Source organism: Neoarius graeffei, chromosome 7 (assembly GCF_027579695.1).
Source record: "Neoarius graeffei isolate fNeoGra1 chromosome 7, fNeoGra1.pri, whole genome shotgun sequence".
NCBI classification, from domain to species: domain Eukaryota; kingdom Metazoa; phylum Chordata; class Actinopteri; order Siluriformes; family Ariidae; genus Neoarius; species Neoarius graeffei.
Window position 1 is genome coordinate 87,460,972 of NC_083575.1, and position 22,978 is coordinate 87,483,949.

General features: G+C 41.6%; 1 protein-coding gene across 2 annotated transcripts in view; it reads left to right on the forward strand.

Annotated features, from left to right (window-relative positions):
• Positions 1-6,108: 6,108 nt before the first annotated feature.
• Positions 6,109-22,978, forward strand: part of dclk2a (doublecortin-like kinase 2a) — a 202,775-nt gene continuing 185,905 nt past the window's right edge. For both annotated transcript variants that reach the window (XM_060926550.1, XM_060926551.1), the window contains exon 1: positions 6,109-6,863. In XM_060926550.1, the coding sequence (XP_060782533.1) occupies positions 6,449-6,863 (415 nt within the window). In that variant the 5' untranslated portion in view covers positions 6,109-6,448. The remainder of the gene's footprint in view (positions 6,864-22,978) is intronic.

Below are 22,978 nucleotides of genomic sequence, written 5' to 3' on the forward strand. Positions count from 1 at the left end.
ATTTATGGAGCAATCTTTTAGGTTAATATGCATTTTCTGGGTGAACAGATTCTTGGTTCATTTCCACTTTGGTTAAAAATAGCCAAAGAATTAAGTACACAGGATCTGACTCGCATTAAAGGCAATTACTCGCCATCCCCTTTAGATGTCGCTCTCTCCGTTAACTTTAGCTATATAGTATTTCATATCTCATTTCTTTTGAATCAATATTGAAACGGAATTGAATCACATCAGATTGAATCAAAACATTAGCTTGTGAATCAGAATCTAATCAAATCAGGGCATTTGGGCCAATATCCAGGACAGACAGACAGACAGACAGACAGACGGTCTGCAATTCTACATCCATCCTCAACATTTTCCCCAGTAATCCAGAATTGCATAAGCTGCATTTGCATAGTGGAATGTGATTGGCTCTTATATTTTATGATGCAATAACAGTCACATGTCTCATGTTCGAAACTAAATGCTATTATTCAATTCACATTCACTGGATATGAGCAATTGTGCGCTCTGATTGGCTACTCCTAGGATATCAGCTTATATACCATGAATAGAGAAAAACAAAATGGCGGCGCGTGTTGCTGAACCAACTGAGGACAAAATAAAAACTCTACTCGAAAACACCCCCCCCCAAAAAAAAGCAACAAAATATGGAATAAAAGTATTTGATGGTAAGAACCTCATCTCATCTCATTATCTCTAGCCGCTTTATCCTTCTACAGGGTCGCAGGCAAGCTGGAGCCTATCCCAGCTGACTACGGGCGAGAGGCGGGGTACACCCTGGACAAGTCGCCAGGTCATCACAGGGCTGACACATAGACACAGACAACCATTCACACTCACATTCACACCTATGGTCAATTTAGAGTCACCAGTTAACCTAACCTGCATGTCTTTGGACTGTGGGGGAAACCGGAGCACTCGGAGGAAACCCACGCGGACACGGGGAGAACATGCAAACTCCACACAGAAAGGCCTTCGTCGGCCACGGGGCTCGAACCTGGACCTTCTTGCTGTGAGGCGACAGCGCTAACCACTACGCCACCGTGCCACCCTGGTAAGAACCTATCTTTTTGATTTTTCAAGAATTATTATTATCGCATTTTTCACAAATTGCGACTGTCACTTCGCCGGTTTGTTTACATTCTAAGTGGAAATGATTTTGTCGGATGTTTTGTATAAAGTTTTTATTTATCCAATTTGCAAAAAACAAAAATGCTTTGTTTCTCAAAAGCCAGTGAATGTGGATAGAATAAAACAGTTATCCCAGTTGTTCTCATCGTATATGGCTTATAGCCAACTCGGTGCTACGTGTCTCATCGGTTATCAGCTCATGTACGACTCGATTTAGTGGAATAACTGTTATATAGACAGCTCATCAGCAAAACCACAGTGGTGACGGTTTAATCACATTCACACTGAATCATCATCATCATGTTTTGTGTGTTTTTAATCGTAAAATAATCACAGGCTATTTGTATTAATCTCATGATTTCATCATCTTTCTATCAGAATAGCATTAGAGATTATTCACACGAAGCACCGGCCTTGAGAAACTCTTTCAGTACTGATTTATGTCTCTTTGTCCTTTTCCCTGTCCAGAGGGTGGGATTGCACTCTGGGCTGGATTAGTGAGCGTTTGTGATTGTGTACTGGATTTCCTCTTCACCAGGACACTTCCTTCCCTTCAGCTCTATCCCAGCCATGTGCATTTTGATTCATAAAACAGCCTCCATATTATTCATATATAACATCACTTCTCATAGTATTTTACATCAATCTAAACGACTACAGCACATACAAATCAACAGAGGACATATGATGAGATCAGAGATAAGTGGATTCACAAATTTCACTTGTTTTTTTGTTTTTTTTTCATTGTAGAGCTCTGACTATTAAAAACAGTCTACTGAATAATATTATTCAGAATAATATTAGCAAGAATAATAGGCTGTTAGCAGGGGCTATGTGAGGAAATGTAGGAACTGTCTGTTTATTTGCTCTTAACAAACACCTTGAAGTGAATAGTTTTGGATTTATATGGAATCCAGTGACAGTTAATCATAAAAAAAGATACCAAATATTATGGAGAAGTGATAAGCCAGGCTGGGGTTGATTTCTTTCCAGCCCAGACTGTAGATTCATAACAGTCATGTGAGGTGATTATACAGAGCGACTACGCCACCTAGATTTGGGTTTAAGAACGTCATCAGCAGTGATTGAGAAGAGTAAAGAGCTTTATTGCCATTCTAGTCATATGCACATATCATCTCATCTCATCTCATTATCTCTAGCCGCTTTATCCTTCTACAGGGTCGCAGGCAAGCTGGAGCCTATCCCAGCTGACTACGGGCGAAAGGCGGGGTACACCCTGGACAAGTCGCCAGGTCATCACAGGGCTGACACATAGACACAGACAACCATTCACACTCACATTCACACCTACGCTCAATTTAGAGTCACCAGTTAACCTAACCTGCATGTCTTTGGACTGTGGGGGAAACCGGAGCACCCAGAGGAAACCCACGCGGATACGGGGAGAACATGCAAACTCCACACAGAAAGGCCCTCGCCGGCCCCGGGGCTCGAACCCAGGACCTTCTTGCTGTGAGGCGACAGCGCTAACCACTACACCAGTAGATACGGATTCTCCCATTAAAGTATTTTACGTTCAAGGATACACTACCGTTCAAAAGTTTGGGGTCACCCAGACAATTTTGTGTTTTCCATGAAAAGTCACACTTTTATTTCCCACCATAAGTTGTAAAATGAATAGAAAATATAGTCGAGACATTTTTCTGGCCATTTTGAGCATTTAATCGACCCCACAAATGTGATGCTCCAGAAACTCAATCTGCTCAAAGGAAGGTCAGTTTTATAGCTTCTCTAAAGAGCTCAACTGTTTTCAGCTGTGCTAACATGATTGTACAAGGGTTTTCTAATCATCCATTAGCCTTCTGAGGCAATGAGCAAACACATTGTACCATTAGAACACTGGAGTGAGAGTTGCTGGAAATGGGCCTCTATACACCTATGGAGATATTGCACCAAAAACCAGACATTTGCAGCTAGAATAGTCATTTACCACATTAGTAATGTATAGAGTGGATTTCTGATTAGTTTAAAGTGATCTTCATTGAAAAGAACAGTGCTTTTCTTTCAAAAATAAGGACATTTCAAAGTGACCCCAAACTTTTGAACGGTAGTGTAGATGACAGAACTGTACATTTTTTATTTAATAAACTTTTTTTTTTATTTAGTATCTTTGGTATTCAGAAGAAACATGACATGAACCCAGTACAGTATTACAGCCTTGAAAAAAAATCATTAGTATAGCTTCTCATCTACCTTTAGGTGTGTGTGTGTCATAATAATAATTTGCTTCATTGCATTATTCTTATTACACCATCAATAAGACCTTACAACGTGTGTGTGTATATATATATATATATATATATATATATATATATATATATATATATATATAGTGATTGTACCGATATTGCTCATCTGTAATAATGATGATAATATGATAATCCATATCATATCAATCCCAAATCAATTTTTCCGAGTTCTGGTCTAAATACATTTGAGTGCTTGGAAAAACATGGATGCCTGGAAACATGTAAGATCCTTTCTGTATGACTCGTATAAGGGTGGCACGATGGTGTAAAGGGTGGCACGGTGGTGTAGTGGTTAGCACTGTCACCTCACAGCATGAAGGTTCTGGGTTCAAACCTCATGGCTGATGGGGGCCTTTCTGTATGGAGTTTGCATGTTCTTCCCGTCTCTGTGTGGGTTTCCTCTGGATGTTCCAGTGTCCCTCCAGTGTCCCCCCCCACAGTCCAAAGACATGCAGATTAGGTAAAATACCCAGCCACTGGGGTTGCACGAGCCAGTGCATACTTAGTGCCGGTCCCAAGCCTGGACCATCAGGAAGGGCATCTGGTGTAAAACCTATGCCAAATCTAATATGCAGAATAGATCTACTGTGGGGGCGGCACGGTGGTGTAGTGGTTAGCGCTGTCGCCTCACAGCAAGAAGGTCCTGGGTTCGAGCCCCGTGGCCGGCGAGGGCCTTTCTGTGTGGAGTTTGCATGTTCTCCCCGTGTCCGCGTGGGTTTCCTCCGGGTGCTCCGGTTTCCCCCACAGTCCAAAGACATGCAGGTTAGGTTAACTGGTGACTCTAAATTGAGCGTAGGTGTGAATGTGAGTGTGAATGGTTGTCTGTGTCTATGTGTCAGCCCTGTGATGACCTGGCAACTTGTCCAGGGTGTACCCCGCCTTTCGCCCATAGTCAGCTGGGATAGGCTCCAGCTTGTCTGCGACCCAGAAGGATAAAGCAGCTAGAGATAATGAGATGAGATCTACTGTGGCGACCCTGAATGTACAGGACCAACCAAGAGGAGTCACTGAATTTGATAAACATATAAAGAAGATGTACACAAATTATTTCTATGCAAGCAACTGGCAATGACAAACAACGGATAAGCCAGGTCAACTATCTTGTTCATCTTTGCTCATTAAAAAAAAAAAAAGACGTCACAATTTTCCTAAAATTGGGCTGATATCAATGGAATTACGTTCCAATTCTAAAATTTCTTCTAAAAAGCTTTTCACAACACAATAATGACATATCGAGTGAAAATAAGTAAGAAAGGAGTCGTTTTATCCAGTGGGAAGTGACAAGTTAAGGGAAATGTATTGACTGTGCATTGTCTTATTGTTATGACATCATGTGTGTCAGAGAAGTCGAGGAACATGGACTGGAACGAGAAGAAGAAGCCTTTATTTTTCACATATATAGTCAAGCACAGACTCAAGCACAGTGAAATTTGTCCTCTGCATTTAACCCATCTGAAGAAGTGAGCAATGAGCACACACACATACCCAGAGGAGTGGGTAGCTATGCTACAGCGCTCAGGGAGCAGTTGGGGGTTAGGTTCCTTGCTCAAGTGCACTTCAGCCCAACCTTCAGGCCATGGCTCCCCCATGTTATCCAAACCGCATGTCTTGTCTTCGAAAATGTAAACTCCACACAGAAAGGCACACGTTGCCCATGAGGTTTGAATCCAGAACCTTCTTGCTTCAGTGCCGAATGAACGAACATTCCATCACATGTTGGAGGTTGTCATTTTTTTTTTCAGAGTTCTGAGTACAATTTATAGGCTTGCAGCATACCTTCAGTCTCAGTCTGGAACATCCATCTATTATCTGTAGCCACTTAACCTGTTCTACAGGGTCACGTTGCCCATCCCAGCTGACTACGGGCGAAAGGTGGGGTACACCCTGGACAAGTCGCCAGGTCATCACAGGGCTGACACAGAGACAAACAACCATTCACACTCACATTCACACCTACGGTCAATTCAGAGCCACCAATTAACCTAACCTGCATGTCTTTGGACTGTGGGGGAAACCGGAGCACCCGGAGGAAACCCACACAGACACGGGGAGAACATGCAAACTCCGCACAGAAAGGCCCTCGCTGGCCGCTGGGCTCGAACCCAGCTCGAACCCATGATCTAACCACTCCACCACCGTGCCGCCCTCAGTCTGGAACAGATTGTAGATTTTAGATATCAGCATCCTGTTGAATATCACAACCAGCCGTCGCTGGCTGTTAGACAAAGCCACACTAACAACCCAGGAATGTGGGAAGCCTACACAATGGGCCTGCATCGTTATTGCATTCAACATGCCTTTGTCAGCTTCCCATCACGCCTCGGAAGTGAACATCACCCACGTTACTTTACATAAGCGTTCACTTTCAGTGGCATAACTTGAACTGCACGGATATGATGACCAGAAGTCAGCAAAGGAAGTGAGTGAAACATAGACAGAGCCTCCCTACACCATACTAAGTTCAGGATGGATCTCAGTAGTGATGAATCAGTGAATCTTGGTTCGGAGGAACCGATTCCTAATTTGACTCGTCACGACTCATCGCTGCTCTGACCAATCGTGGGAGGCCAGATTCAAAGAGGGCGTGTTTAGTGTACAGTATTGTATTGTATTGGGTACGTCCTGTGTGTGTGTGTGTGTGGGATGAGGTTGGAATAACGGAGCAGCTGCTTGGACTTTTGATGTGGAGGCTTTGCATTGCTGATCTCCAGCTTGAGGACTGGATGGATGCTTTTCATCTTGCATGCAGATGTTGTGAACTATTTGGGAATTTGGTGGCGATCCTTGGAGTTGACTTTGGATTCTTTTAATGAGATTGTTTTCTTATTGTCATTGTTTGTTATACCTTGGAGCATTTTGGTGATCGGATGTCATGTCCAACTTGTAGCCAAGTTCAAAGCCGTCCTTGATCTTCTGGGATCAGAAAGTCATTCTTTCTGAATTGATGAGTTTTCTAAACCGGCTGAGACGCACCGGTGACGCATAGAGCCACACGTTCATACGTTCACATCCATCCATCCATCCATCCATCCATATGCGTCATGTCTTTAAGCAGAAGTATTGAGTGGGAGCACTTTGAGGAAAGGGACAAGGCGCCACGTTCGGCTCGGGGAAGCGCGTCCAGCTGTCGTGGCGCGTCCCGGGGAAACGGGAACGGCTACGGCTCGGTGGCGAGTCCTGCGCACAGCGCGCACTGCAGCTTCTACCGCGCGCGCACCTTGCGCTCACTCGCCGCCGAGAAGAAGGCACGGAAAGTGCGCTTCTACCGCAACGGGGACCGACACTTCGAGGGCTTGGCGTACGCCGTGTCCGGTGACCGTTTCCGCTCTTTGGACGCGCTGCTCGTGGAGCTGACGCGCGCTCTGTCGGACGGTGCGAGCTTACCGCAAGGAGTGCGCTGCATTTATTCCATCGACGGAACCAAGAAGGTCACCAGTCTGGACGATCTTGTTGAGGGTGAGTGTATGCGCGCGTGTGCGTTCACACTAGTTCAATGCGCAATGGTTTGGCCATAAACTTGGAAACGCACACACAGTCTTACCCTTTATTAAAAGTACAAGTATTATTATTTTTTTTAAGGTTGCAGGTTCGATTCCCTGGACCAGCACGAATGACTGAAATGTCCTTCACCAACCCTTCCCAGGTTGCTCTGGGTATCTGGATAAGAACATCTGCGAAATGCCACTAATATAATATAATGTCAAAGGGGGCGGCACGGTGGTGTAGTGGTTAGCGCTGTCGCCTCACAGCAAGAAGGTCCGGGTTCGAGCCCCGTGTCCGCGTGGGTTTCCTCCGGGTGCTCCGGTTTCCCCCACAGTCCAAAGACATGCAGGTTAGGTTAACTGGTGACTCTAAATTGACCGTAGGTGTGAATGTGAAGGTGTGTGAATGGTTGTCTGTGTCTGTGTCAGCCCTGTGATGACCTGGCGACTTGTCCAGGGTGTACCCCGCCTTTCTCCCGTAGTCAGCTGGGATAGGCTCCAGCTTGCCTGCGACCCTGTAGAACAGGATAAAGCGGCTAGAGATAATGAGATGAGATGAGATGGAACCATAAGGTTGCAGGTTCGATTCCCTGGACCAGCACGAATGACTGAAATGTCCTTCACCAACCCTTCCCAGGTTGCTCTGAGTATCTGGATAAGAATATCTGCAAAATGCCACTAATATAATGTAAAAGGGGGTGGCACGGTGGTGTAGTGGTTAGTGCTGTCGCCTCACAGCAAGAAGGTCCGGGTTCGAGCCCCGTGTCCGCATGGGTTTCCTCCGGGTGCTCCGGATTCCCCCACAGTCCAAAGACATGCAGGTTAGGTTAACTGGTGGCTCTAAATTGACCGTAGGTGTGAATGTGAGTGTGAATGGTTGTCTATGTGTCAGCCCTGTGATGACCTGGCGACTTGTCCAGGGTGTACCCCGCCTTTCGCCCGTAGTCAGCCGGGATAGGCTCCAGCTTGCCTGCGACCCTGTAGAACAGGATAAGGTGGCTAGAGATAATGAGATGAGATGAGATAATGTAAAAGGTTTATTTTAAAAAAAAAAGGTACCTTCACTTCTGACGTTAAAGCTGCATCCTGTCCTATACAAGTGCTGACAGTCTGTCACTCAAAATCATTCACTCAAGCACTTCAGGGCAAAACTACAAGCAATGAGCAGGAACACTTTCAGCTTGGTCGAGTTCATACGTCCGCCAAGCCACATGTTATCAACATCAAAATCAAATCACCTGAACCGAGGATAATACTAAAGCTGGACACCAAATTTCATCCAAATCCGTTCACTGTGTTACAATGGGAAAAGATTGCAAAAAAAATGAATCGTGGATCTGCATATGGATCTTGGATGCACATACACTACATGTCTGGATTTGCATCAACATCTAATCAATTGTTCCTGAGCCCATGGCCCATCTTTCCTCCAAATTTCACCCAAATCCGTCTGCTACTTTTTGAATTATGTTGAGAACATTGAAAAAAAAATCCTGGATCCAAAATACATATCCAGATTTGGATCAACATCCACTCAATTGTTCCTTGGCCCATGTCCTAGCCTTCCACCAAATTTCATCCAAATCCGTTCAATGCTAAGTGAGTTACATTGGGAAAAGGTTACCAAAAAAAAGAATCCTGGATGTGCATATATATATCTCAAGCTTGGATGCACATACACTATATGTCTGGATTTGCATCAACATCCACTCAATTGTTCCTTGGCCCATGTCCCAGCTTTCCACCAAATTTCATCCAAATCCGTTCACTACTTTTTGAGTTACGTTGGAAAGAGTCAGACAAACAATCAGAGGCGAAAACATAACCTTCTCCAACACAGCTGGCGGAGGTAATGAGTACTCATCAATCATTAGAACCGTGCTTATGTTTCTTGTAAGCTGGCGATGATTCATTGTCAGCATAACTTTACGAATGCTTCATGAGGTGCTAATGTTCTAAAGCAAGTGTCACTATTCATTATAATGCCATGCCATACAGTGTACTGAACAACACACATGGAAAAACCAGACACACTCCATTATCAAAAACAGTGTTTGATTACTTAAACAACAAACATAAAAATAATTATTCTATCCACATTCACTGGATATAAGTAATCGTGTGCTCTGATTGGCTACTCTACTACTAGGATATCAGCTCATATACCATGAGTGAAATAAAACAAAATGGCGGAGCGTGTTGCTGAACCAATCGAGGATGAAATAAAAACTCTACTTGAAAGCAAAACCCCCAAAAATACAAAAAAGCAACAAAATATGGAATAAAAGTATTCGATGGTAAGAACGTATCTTTTTTTATTTTCAAGATATTATTCTAGCATTTTTTACAAATTGCTATTGTCATTTCCCCGGTTTATTTACATTCTAAGCAGAAATGATTTTGTTGGACGTTTTGTATGAATTTTTTTATTTATCGAATTTGCAAAAAAAGAAAATAAAAATGCTCCGTTTGTCAAAATCCAGTGAATGTGGATAGAATAAAACAATTATTCAGTTGTTCCACTCAATCTCGTCGTACATATCTTATACAGGGATGAGAGTTTTCCGCTTTTCGGCGGATGTCCGCTTTTTCTGAGTAAAAATCAACCTTTTTATATTATGCCAAATCCGTTGAGATTTTTTTTTTTCATTTATTGAGGGGGGTTGGGGTATGTTCCTTCGTGATACTCAAGCGTAATTCATTCCTACGATGATGTTACATATTTACATTTTCGCCATCTTTAGTCTCGCTAAGTCTCGCGGTAGAATACGTGTTATCTACAATGTAATTGGCCAAAACATCGCTGGCGAGAGCATGATAGCCAATCATAACAGTTCTTACAAGAGTGTGGGAGAGAACAAAAGCCAATCATAACAGTTCTTACAAAAGTACCCGCATCTGTTCTATTTTATCGAAACTTGCACATGTTCATCGTCGCTGCTCTTCAAAAATACGTTTCGCTTTCGTATCGGCTTTTTTACTCAAAATGCCGAATACAATTGACAAGCGAGACGAAGTGAAGGTACATGAAATCAATGCTGGTATAAAAAACAGAGAGGACTGACAAGCTCTTGTCTTTGGCCAAAAGGCTGAAGAAGAAGTCGAAATGATTAAATGAAAATGAGAAGTGACTGTGAACTATAAATAATTGTATAAAGTGTACATAGACATTATCCCATAAACTTAGCATTCGTTTGATTTAGTACATTGAACATGTATATGATGGTCAGTAAATCTGAATTGATGCTGACAGTTTTGAAAACTTAAATATTTCAAAAGACTTTTTGAAGAAATCATATGCAACTAATGAGGACATAGGGAGAAAAGGTCAGTCACCCTAAAATTTTATTTAATATATGAACATTTTGATAATTAATAAAACTTAAGTTTAATGTGAATTTAGTTTGTCGTTTTTGTTGATCATAAATTATAACTAGTGCTGTCAAGCGATTAAAATATTTAATCGCGATTAATGTCGCGACTGTCATAGTTAACTCGCGATTAATCGCAATTTAATCGCACATTTTTGTCACATGAAAAACCATTGTAATTCTCTTATCAGCATAAAAAAGTGAATGGGCTTGCTCACCGTTCGAACTACGGGGGTACTCGGGAGATCCGAGATCCCCTGAAACAGACATGAGATCCCTTGAAAACATGACTTGGGAAATGTTGGGGGGTCTCTAAAATATTGTCAAAATGATGTTTATTGACATAGCAATCGTGTGTAACGGGAAGCATTTGCATATCCGAAGTGAGCGCGCGATGGAGAGCCGCGCTCTGAGACAAGCGCAAGCACCCCCCAAGGGAATAAAGGGACCTCCCAAAAATATCGGCATAGTTCGAACACTGGTTGTACCAATGTTTTTTTTTTTTTATTGCAGAGCATAACACGTCTTGTCACAGCCACTGCAAAGTGGGGCTGGAGCCGCCGATGGGAAAACGAAACCTTAGCCGAGCACCGTGGCTCTTCGGGGGAGGGCAGAGGACTCTGGCTGTGCGGGGCGTGGCATCATGTCACAGAGCGTTAATCTCGCGATAAAAAAATTATTGCCGTTAAAATTGAGTCAAGTTAACGCGTTAATAACGCAACATTTTTGACAGCACTAATTATAACCATACCCTTGAATGTAGAATGTGATTTTATCTTGAATTCAAACAATACTCCTATTGATTTGAAACATATTTTCATGTAAATATATAAAAAAGACAACAGATATATTTTTTTATCTACTACAGCTCAGATTGCAGGACAAGTGGTTTGTAAGGCCTTATTTTTCAAAATTTTCCGGGAGGGCATCTTGAAGCCCCCTCCCCGTTGGCTTCGGGTGCCATCTTGTTTTCTGCTTTTTTGATGACCACCCACTCTCATCCCTGCTTATAGCCAACATGGTGCTGTCAGCTATCAGCTCATGTACGACCTGATTTCGTGGCATAATTGTTAATTAGCTGATGTTAACTATATACTGTAGTATATTTCTTAACTATGTATCTACGTATCTCAGCGGAATATACATTGAATTTATTTCACATTAATTCATTCATACCAACATGTCTTTGAAGTGGGAAGATTGGGTCTAGACGACAAAAGCGAAAGATTGTGGAAGTGGGTGGTGCTTGTGCAGGGTCTGTTAATGTCCGAGAGTTCAAAAGAGTTGCATAATTGATAAGAATTCCAAATTTGTGCATCAGTTTCTTCATCTGTTGCTTTTTTTAGTCAGGAAAAAAAAATTGACTGGTTTGTTGATCTGTATTTGAGTGCACCATGCAACAGTGTCAAAATGCAGAGCTCCTATGGAAAAGGCATAAAGGTTGATAGCAGTGGCTCATCTATGGGGCAGGTGGAGCAGAGCCTCACCATACGTAGTGTCAATCTTCACGAAGTCCTCTTAAACAACTCCATACATTTTAAATCTCTCTGAAATACTAACGAATACTAATTCTTTTGAGTGACTAAATGATTTTAATTTCAGTGCAAATTAAAGATCTATGCTGTACAATCATTCTGCCACAGAAAAAGAAGAGTTCAAAGAAATTACTGAAAGCCCAAACATTCAGATCCAAGATGACATTCATGTCACTGTATGTAAACTTCTGACCACAACTGTATGTGGATCCAGGATTTTTTGTCTGTTCCCAATGTAACTCAAAACATCATGAACAGATTTGGATGAAATTTGGTGGAAAGGTGAGCCATTGGCCAAGGAACAACTGATTAGATCTTGATGAAAATCCAGATCTGTATGTGGCTCCAGGATCCAAATATGTTTGTGGATCCAGGATTTTTTTGTTTGTTTGTTTGTCTTTTCCCAACATAAAACATCATGAACAGATTTGGATGAAATTTGGTGGAAAGGTGAGCCATTGGCCAAGGAACAACTGATTCGATTTTGATGCAAATCCAGATCCATACGTAGTGTTAATCTTCATGAAGTCCTCTTTAACAACTCCATACATTTTAAATCTCTCTGAAATGCTAACTAATACTAACTCTTTTGAGTGACTAAATGTTTTTGACAGAAAGAAGCCGATGTTCCATTGATTTGTTTGTCTTTCTACATGGTGCACAGTTGTGGAATGTGTTCTGAGGGCCATATGTTCTCTTTGGAGTTATTATTGCACCTAGTGGTCAAAATGGGAACTGCAGCAAGTGCTAAATAGAGGCCCATTGGGGCAGAACTCGCACTGCCCCATGTATGTATGTTCTAGGAGGAGTTACTGACAGGATGCCAGGGACATGTTTATAAGCAGATAATGTGTATTAAATTGAATGAGTTTGTACAAACAAAAGCGCATATATATATATTTTGCAAAGAGTGGGAGGGATAAAGGAGGACTATGGAGTGGATTGGGGAAGCCATGGCCTAATGGTTAGAGAAGCAGCTTTGGGACCAAAAGGTTGACAGTTTGATTCCCCGGTCCAGCAGGAAAGGTTGAAGTGCCCTTGAACATGGCACCTAACCCCCAACTGCTCCCCAGGCTGCTCTGGGCGTGCTGTACGTCGTTCTGGATAAGAGCGTCTGCTAAATGCCTGTAATGTAATGGATGATGCCCTGCATCAGAAATACACCATGGTGAGCTTGAGCTTGTTTCCCACACTGAAGCTGAAAAGAAGAAAAATACAGTATGTTTCCCTTTTTCAGTGCCCGAATGTTTCGGGCTTGTTTCAGTTCCTTTGTATGGTTTTTGAGCTGTAGGTCTGACAGGTGAGACAATGAGCAAAGTGAAATGTAGACTATTACATGTTCATGTTCTGACCTTCAGGTTCGATGAAATGGACTTGTAGCAGACATGCAGCTTTCCCATATGAAAGTAATAGACAGGTGATGGACCACTACAGCAGTTTTGTGAACTGTATCGAAGACAGTTAAACAGAAGTACAGACTGTATGTTGGATGACTGTATGTTGTCGCTGCCTATTATGAGGGTTAGTCTAGAAATTCACTAGATAGTGACCTGGGGTATGGTAGGAGTCCATTTCTGTACCCCATGGTACAATCTACACTAATGTACCCCTTAGGGCTCATTACTGGACCTCAAGGTAACTATGTGTACCTTTTTAGGGCCAAAAAGGTACATACATGTTCCTAAGTGGTATATAAAAGGTACAAATAAGTACCTTCGAGGGTACTGATCTAGTGACAAGCCGTTGTACCCGCAAAGGTACAATAATATACATTATTTTTTGAGAGTGTAGCTTAGTGCAATAGCCTCTCAATGTCATTTTGTTTGAGGCTAGGTTGATATTAATATCATCCTTAGCCAAAAAAAAAAATATATATATATATATATATATATATATATATATATATATATATATATATATATATATGGTCAGGGGCGGCACGGTGGTGTAGTGGTTAGCGCTGTCGCCTCACAGCAAGAAGGTCCGGGTTCGAGCCCCGTGGCCGGTGAGGGCCTTTCTGTGCGGAGTTTGCATGTTCTCCCCGTGTCCGCATGGGTTTCCTCCGGGTGCTCCGGTTTCCCCCACAGTCCAAAGACATGCAGGTTAGGTTAACTGGTGGCTCTAAATTGAGCGTAGGTGTGAATGTGAGTGTGAATGGTTGTCTGTGTCTATGTCTCAGCCCTGTGATGACCTGGCGACTTGTCCAGGGTGTACCCCGCCTTTCGCCCGTAGTCAGCTGGGATAGGCTCCAGCTTGCCTGCGACCCTGTAGAACAGGATAAAGCGGCTAGAGATGATGAGATGAGATATATATGGTCACCAGCTGCTACTGGTTAGTAGGTCTGGGGGTGAAAAAAACAGTAAAAAAGTATTTGTAAGTAAATCATCAATCAACTGGGAAAGATTACTTCCGATAGCTTTTGTTTAAAAGAAAAAGAAATCCTGCAGTGTCTGGCCTTGCCTTAAGGACCACTTTAGTGTTTTAAATGAGTTTTAAAAACTACATCCACTTCTTTACTCAGGTGAGGGTAGCATATTAAATGTCCAACAAGAAAACATATCAGTAAAAGTAATGGCACCTTATTAAACAACCATACCAATACAGTAATCAAAATAAATGATGGATTCTCTGAGGTGACTGGCATAGCACTATTTTTTAAGAGGTGCAGTACGACGCCAGTCACCTCAGAGAATCTATAATTACCGGAGCCTCTCAGTGCAGGGTATATTAGATTTATATCCCTCATCAAAAAGTTCCAAACTAAAAGCGTTAAGATTGAACCTCGGCATAAACTCACTGGAGGCAGCCATGTTTGTTGTTTACATTGGAGCGACCTTCGACCTCTGCATGTGCAATGTACCATGCTATCGCCTGCCTCGCTAGGCATGATCATCATATGTAGAGCTACACTATTTTATCTTCTATTTTTAGACATGTTTACTTCTTCTTTGATTCAGGAGCTTGGTTGCAAATTTGAATTTCCCTCCAGGGATTCATAAAGTAATTTCTGATTCTGACACTTCGTCCAATGACCATTTCGTCCGATAGTTGAGACATTTCGTCCAATAGTTAAGACATTTCGTCCAAGGCCTTTTTCATACGCGCTATCAATTATTTTATATTTCAGGTATTTGTTTGTTAGAAAAAGAATTCTCAAAAGAAAAAGAATTCTCAGTAGAATTTGACTGAAGCGGAAAATAATTTTTGTAAACACTAAGATTTAATATGATCCAGCTGGCTTTAAAAATTAATAGCTCTGCCAATGGAGCTCACAGCGAAGCCAAATTTAACAGGCACCTCCTTCTACGCCTCCCCCTTTGAAAGAGCATGGTCTCGGGTCGGTAGGACTGTGCCTCGGCCTGGTATTCGCGAACGAAGCTCCCGTGGGAGTGCTGCTCCACGCCTGAAGATTTAATACGATCCAGCCTGAGACAGAGACATGCAAGCGAGCAGCCTGCAATGAAATGGAGTGAACTCATCCCAGGGTCAGCAAGTGGGACGGGCCGACGTGGTTACCTTCCTTAGTATGCTCTTTAGTGTTGAAGCGCATGTACTATGGCACTCATTTGCTTTACAAAATTGGTCAAATTCCATTGAGAACTCCTCCTTTTTTCAAACAAACAAACACCTGAAATATAAAACAGTTGATAGTGTGGATGAAAAAGGCTTTGGACGAAATATCTTAACTATTGGACGAAATGGTCATTGGACGAAATAACCTATATTCGCAACACACACAGAAATGCTCGTGGAGCCACAGCTGTGACTCGAGTTGGCCGTATCGCTTGAAATTGTAACCTCAGTTCATGGTATATCCAGAATATACCATGACTGACTCACACCATATACTTTATTTAAATTTTTGACGTCATGAGATACATTGCTTAATCAATGATGGAACTATTCTACGTCATGCGAGCCATCCTTGGCCAATCCCTGCACGGGAATTTTTTGATGAGGGCTATACGACTAAATAAACAGCTATAAATCAATAGAATAAAGAAGGCAATGGATAGAAGTGAGAGTATTTTTAAGAATCGATCTAACACATACATATAGAGTTGCAATCTTCCCCAGCTGAGATGAAAAAATATATATTAAAGTTTACTTGTCGACTTTTATAGACGACACAGCAGGCGGAAAGCCTCGAAATTGACTGTAGAACGCAGAGCCCTTGACTCCTACTGACTGTTAATGTCCAGCTGAGTCAATAGAATTGATTCGTGTCCAGAGAGCAGCTGTAAGTGCTGGTGAGTTTTTAACAATGCATGCTGTTATAGTAGAACGTTTCAGAACCATGATTTCCAAGTCCATATGGAACACCGAGATCGATTTCCACCTCCAGGGGTTCATTCCATAAAGTGACTCCATGAGGGCTGTGATGTTACTGATCATGAGGCCATGTGTTTGAAATTGGGGCAAATTTGTGTAAATATGACGTGAGTCATGCACAAGAGATGAGATTACTCCAAAACCACAGACCCAGAGTGTAGCATCTGAAAAGTGTGTGTGTGAGAGCATCCTGGCTTCATCTTTTATTCAGTTTGCCAGCATGAAGCTTCTTTCACAGTCATATATTTATCTAAATGATGCATCAGAATGTAGGTTGAGTTTCCCAAATGCATCATCTTAACTGGGAGAGAGAGAGAGAGAGAGAGAGAGAGTTCAATGTGATGCTCACTTGACCGTTTAATGATGATCTTTGTGTTGCGATGCTTTTCAGGGAAACTCAGCCCAGATCTCTGCAATCCTCTTTAATCGTCATGCCCAAAATGCTCTAACAATGAACCCTTTTTGGATATTTTTAGGTTCGAATGAAAACTTATTGAAGTTGTTTTATGCATCCACAAATGGTCATCATTTTGCATGATATTATAAGTCGGACTGAGATACTCTCATCTCATCTCATTATCTCTAGCCGCTTTATCCTTCTACAGGGTCGCAGGCGAGCTGGAGCCTATCCCAGCTGACTACGGGCGAAAGGCGGGGTACACCCTGGACAAGTCACCAGGTCATCACAGGGCTGACACATAGACACAGACAACCATTCACACTCACATTCACACCTACGGTCAATTTAGAGTCACCAGTTAACCTAACCTGCATGTCTTTGGACTGTGGGGGAAACCGGAGCACCCGGAGGAAACCCACGCGGACACGGGGAGAACATGCAAACTCCACACAGAAAGGCCCTCGCCGGCCACGGGGCTCGAACACGGACCTTCTTGCTGTGAGGCGACAGCGCTAACCACTACACCACCATGCCGCCCGAGTGAGATACTGTGCGTGTTAATAATAAAATAATAAACCTATTCCTGAATATCGATCAAACAGTCTCAATAGGTTTTTCAGCCACTGCTTATCTACGCAGTCCATTTTAGATAAAACGACAGTCTGTTTAATGATAGTGACAGTATTAGAGTTTAAATTATACCACAATGCTGTTGAATTCTGGATTCTGATTGGTCAGAAAGTGTTGAGAAACTTTTTCTAAACAGCAGCCATGACAGTCGTTTTGGCTGCAAGGCAAATCACAGGTTTATATCAATGCACTTGTTCTGATACATTTCGTTTACCATAATTACCTCCGCCAACTTTGTTGGATGAGGTTATGTTTTCACCCCTGTTTGTCTGTTCCCAATGTAATTCAAAAAGTAGTGAATGGATTTTGATTACATTTGGTGGAAAGGTCAGCCATGGGCCAAAGAACAATTGATTAGATTTTGATGAAAATCCAGATATGTACAGTTGTGGTCAGAAGTTTACATACAGTGACATGAATGTCATCTTGGATATGAATGTCATGGCAATATTTGGGCTTTCAGTAATTTCTTTGAACTGTTCTTTTTCTGTGGCAGAATGATTGTACAGCATACATCTTTAATTTACAAAAAAATAAACCCCGCTAGAATTTGGTGCACAAGTTTTAATTTTCTTTAGGTTTTCTGAAATTAACATAGGGTCAAAATTATATATACAGGGTCAAAAATTTACATACACTCACTCACATAGATTATTAATTCAGAGGTGCTGAAACTTCCAAAATGTCTCTTATCTTGCCAAGGCCGAGGTCTCTTAACTTCCTGTTAGTGATCATGATTGACTACAGCTGGTAGCTTCTCTGTACCTTCATAAAAAGGGTTTGTTTACACACTTATTGGATTGACCAACACACAGTAAACTGGGAAAGTCCAAGGAGCTCAGTGCAGATCTGAGAAAGAGGATCGCAGATGTACAGAACTCCGGAATGTCTCTTGGAGCCATTTCTAAACAACTGCAAATTTCAAGATCAGTTCAAACAATTGAATGCAAGTTATTGTGAGGTGTAGTCACTTTGCCAAGCCACTTTGCTTCAAGAAAACCCAAACTGTCACCCTCAGCTGAAAGAAAATTGGTTTGGATGGTCAGGATCAATCTGGGAACCACCATGGCACAGCCCTGCCATGAACTGGAAGCTGATGGATCGCTGTCTACAGTTCAGATCACCATGGACTAACAGACTGCTCTCCAAGAAATAACTCCCTTCTCCAAAATCGACACCTTCAAGCTTAACTAAAGTTTGAAGCTGACCACACGGACAAAGAAAAAGCCTTCTGGAGAACAGCTGTATGGTCAGATGAGACAAAGATTGAGTTGTTTGGCCACAATGACCACCATGTACAGAGGGATACTGTACCAACTGGTGATAGTGGTAGTATCATCATGCTCTAGGGCTGTTTTGCTGCCAGTGGAACTGGTTCATTGCACAAAGTGGATGGGATAATGAAGAAGGAGGACTACCTCAGAATTCTTCAGCATAAACCATCAGAAACTTGAACACAACTTGGGACTTGGGAGTTACAACAGGACAATGAACCCAAACATGCATCAGAGCTGGTTGTGGAGGATAAAGCAGGCTAACATTAAGCTTAAAACAAGCCCTGACTTCAACCCTATTGAAAATATGTGGACCATGCTTATAAGTGGAGTCCATGCCAAGGAAAAAAAACCCACAAATTTAATTGAACTCTACCAATTCTATCATGAAGAGTCGTAAAATATCCAACCAGAATTCTGCCAGAAGCTTGTTCATGGTAAACAAAAATGTTTGGTCAAGGTGAATCTTGCGAAGAGACATTTTACCCAAATATTAGGTGTGATGTATGTATATTTTTGATCCTGTATGCATACTTTTGACCCTGTGTTGATTTCAGAAAACCCAAAGAAAAGTAAAACTTGTGCACCAAATTCTAGTGTTTTTTTTTTTATGAAAGATGTATGCTGTACAATCATTCTGCCACAGAAAAAGAACAGTTCAAAGAAATTACTGAAAGCCCAAATATTGCCATGACATTCATATCCAAGATGACATTCATGTCACTGTATATAAACTTCTGGCCACAACTGTATGTGGATCCAGGATTTGTTTGTTCCCAGTGTAACTCAAAACATCATGAACAGATTTGGATGAAATTTGGTGGAAAGGTGAGCACTTGGCCAAGGAACAACTGATTAGATTTTGATGCAAATCTGGATCTGTATGTGGCTCCAGGATCCAAATATGTATGTGGATCCAGGATTTTTTTGTTTGTTTGTCTATTCCCAACGTAACTCAAAACATCATGAACAGGTTTGGACGAAATTTGTTGGAAAGGTGAGCCATTGGCCAAGGAACAACTGATTAGATTTTGATGCAAATCCGGATCCATATGTGGCTCCAGGATCCAAATGTGTGTGTGGATCCAGGATTTTTTTTTTTTGTCTTTTCCCAATGTAACTTAAAACGTGACGAACAGATTTGGGTGAAATTTGTTGGAAAGGTGAGCCATTGACCAAGGAACAATAGATTAGGCTTTGATGCAAATATGGATATGTACGTGGATCCAGGATTTTTTTTTTTTGTCTTTTCCCAACATAATTCAAAAAACAGTGAACGGATTTGGATGAAATTTGGTGGACAGCTTTAGTATTACCCGAAGTTCATTTGCATTGATTTTGATGTTGATAATATGTGGCTTGGCGGAGGTATGCACTCTACCAAGTGTCCTTCTAGTTTTATTTATTATTACAGTAACAACGTGTTCATAGGGACTTTGCAGACATTGTCGCATACTCTAACACAATTGTTGTTAAGTACCAAAGGAAGAAAAAGATGCGCCATTGAAACTTTCTGTAAAGAAAAATGTATGTAACATTTATAACTGAAGGCTTCAGTCAGTGTCAGTGCTTTGAGGCGAAGCTGTTCCTTTAAGTTTTTTTCCACCGATGAGAAGCATACATGTCAATCTTTGGTCAATCAAACCTGTATAACCAACCTCCAAAATCCGTATTTCCCTTATAAAATCCGTATAAGATGCAAATTAAAATAATTTACCTAAAATTTGAATGATAATTAACAATGATATATCCAAGTTACTTTTTATTCAATATTAATAACAATAAACCTTCAGAATGAATACAAAGCTCCAATGTTTGACAAAAACACAAAGTGTCACTCTAATGTTCTGAATTGTACTCCATGACAGTTTTTTTTAGCGCTCTGCACCAATACCTCACTCGGCTGCACGTCACAGCAAGTGTCTGTGTTGATCTTGCCGGAGTGCCCATTCAGAATCTTTTCAGTCGCTAGTGAAAGCCGCTCAGGTGGAAATATGCTTTTCAAACAAAATGTTACTTCCCGGTTGGCGGGATTCTCGCAATGCGGTGTGCGCATGATCAAAAGTGGAACGAAGTCTAGCTACCACAAGATAACGTGCAATTTCATAAGACTCTTTACTGGCTGTCTGTGCTTTCTGTGGTGCACAGTACGTTTGTAAATGTTATGCGCTCTTTTATCATCGTGGGAATTGATTATAGCTCTAAATAAATATTGAAGTTTTTTTAAAGAATCCGTATAACTTTATTTGTACGCCCGTATACTACGTTTATTGAATCAAATCCGTATAAAATACGGACATTCCGTATAGGTTGACATGTATGGAGAAGGGGTTTGCAATTTTGCGGTTCCTCCAAAACATGTTTCATCTTAATAACCTCAAGAGAGAGGGAGAAAAAAAGGGGAAGCTGGAATGAACGACAGTGAAACTGTTTATAGCTGCTAATAATGTAAGCAACAACAGGAAGTACATCATCTTATGGACATTCCATGACATGAAATGTAAATTTGAACAGATAAAAAGTATGATGTGACATTTGTGAATGAATAAATGAACATAATAAGCGGAATAAAACACTCTGGGGTGTGCTGTTATAGGAAAATAATCAACTTCAGGGTGGTAACAGTATCTCCTGTGCTTTATTCCTTACTGAATTGTTAGAGTGTATTGTTAATAACCTAAAGAACGTGATACTACAGTATCAGTAGTTACTAATTGCTATGAAATATTATAAATAAATTACGCAAACCTAGTGTTTATCTAATGTTTCCAAATAGAAGGTTATTTTTCGATATTTCAATTCTGTCTCAGTCATTTCATTGCTTATTTGAAAGCACAGACAGCAGCTGATGGTCCTGATGGCCCCCGGAGCCTGTATATCATATATCATGGTGACAGACAAAGAGTCCCAGCTGATGTTGTTTAAAGACGAGTAAATATGAAGTCTCAGCTGGACACCAGAAGAACACCAGTTAAGAGAAACAGGGTGCAGGGTCAATAATCGCTGTGGGAATTTCACACCTGAGTCCCGTGTCAAGGCCGCCTTTGTATCCCACAATCCCTGGTGTGACCGTAACCAGATCCCGCCCCATTCTTCTGTGTTAAACTGCTCATTTGTGTCACTCTATTCATCGGTAATCGTGACCCCATCTGGAGCAGAGTGGCTAAATTAGCCTTTTGTTAATTCATCAGTTTAATAAAGCCTGCTGTCTTGGGAGTCTGTTCTCTTGTAATGGGGAAATGAAAATGCAATTTGGACTTTCTTTTTCATTATCAGTTGACATGTGAAGCTTTTGAAGTGTATTTATAGTTTAAAGGTTGACAATGGGGTGAAGATGCAGGAAAATGCAGAATATACTGTATCACACAGAGATTTGTGAAATGTTAGAAAGCTAATTTGTTGACATTAAGATGAACTCAGACGTGCGGAGACACTGATCGGCCATAACATTATGACCACTGACAGGTGAAGAAGTGAATAACGTTGATTATCTCATTACAATGGCACCTGTCAAGGGGTGGGATATATTAGTATTAGGCAGCAAGGAAACAGCCCTTGAAGTTGATGTGTTGGAAGCAGGAAAAATGGGCGAGCGTAAGGAGCGACTTTGACAAGGGCCAAATTGTGATGGCTAGATGACTGGGTCTGAGCATCTCCAAAATGGCACATCTTGTCGGGTGTTCCCGGTATGCAGTGGTTAGTACCTACCAAAGGTGGTCCAAGGAACGGCAACCGGTGAACTGGCGACAGGGTCATGGGTGTCGAAGGTTCATTGATTTGTATGGAGCACGAAAGCTAACTCATATGGTCCAATCCCACAGGAGAGCTACTGTAGCACAAACTAAAAAAGTTAAAACAGAAAGGTGTTGTTAGCATTAACTTTTTCAGCAGTTTATGCTACAGTAGCTCTTCTGTAGGACTGGACCATATGGGCAAGCCTTCGTGCCCATTGCGTATCAGTGAGCCTTCAACACCCATGACCCTGTCACCAGTTCACTGGTTGTCCTACCGTGGACCGCTTTTGGTAGGTACTAACTACTGCATACCCAGAACACCCCACAAGATGTGCCATTTTGGAGATGCTCAGACCCAGTCATCATAATTTGGCCCTTGTCAAAGTCGCTCCTTACGCTTGCCCATTTTTCCTGCTTCCAACACATCGACTTCAAGAACTGACTGTTCTCTTGCTGCCAAATATATCCCACCCCTCGACAGGTACCATTGTAATGAGATAATCAACGTTATTCACTTCTTCATCTGTCAGTGGTTTTTAATGTTATGTCTGGTCACACTTAAACATACAAATTCAGGTTTCAGTCATTGAATCTTGCACAATAATATGGTCTTCCTTTCAGTGTTTTGTGTTACATCTTTGTTCCTTATTTTCCAAACTCTGAACTACACTCTTAAAATAGCTGAGTTAAAAATAACGGTCCAGAATGGGCTAACCCAGCCTGGGTTGTTTTAACCCATAAAAAACTGGGTTAGCATTTTGAATTTTAAACTCAATTCATGAGCAAAAATGACCACCTTGCTGGGATGTTGAC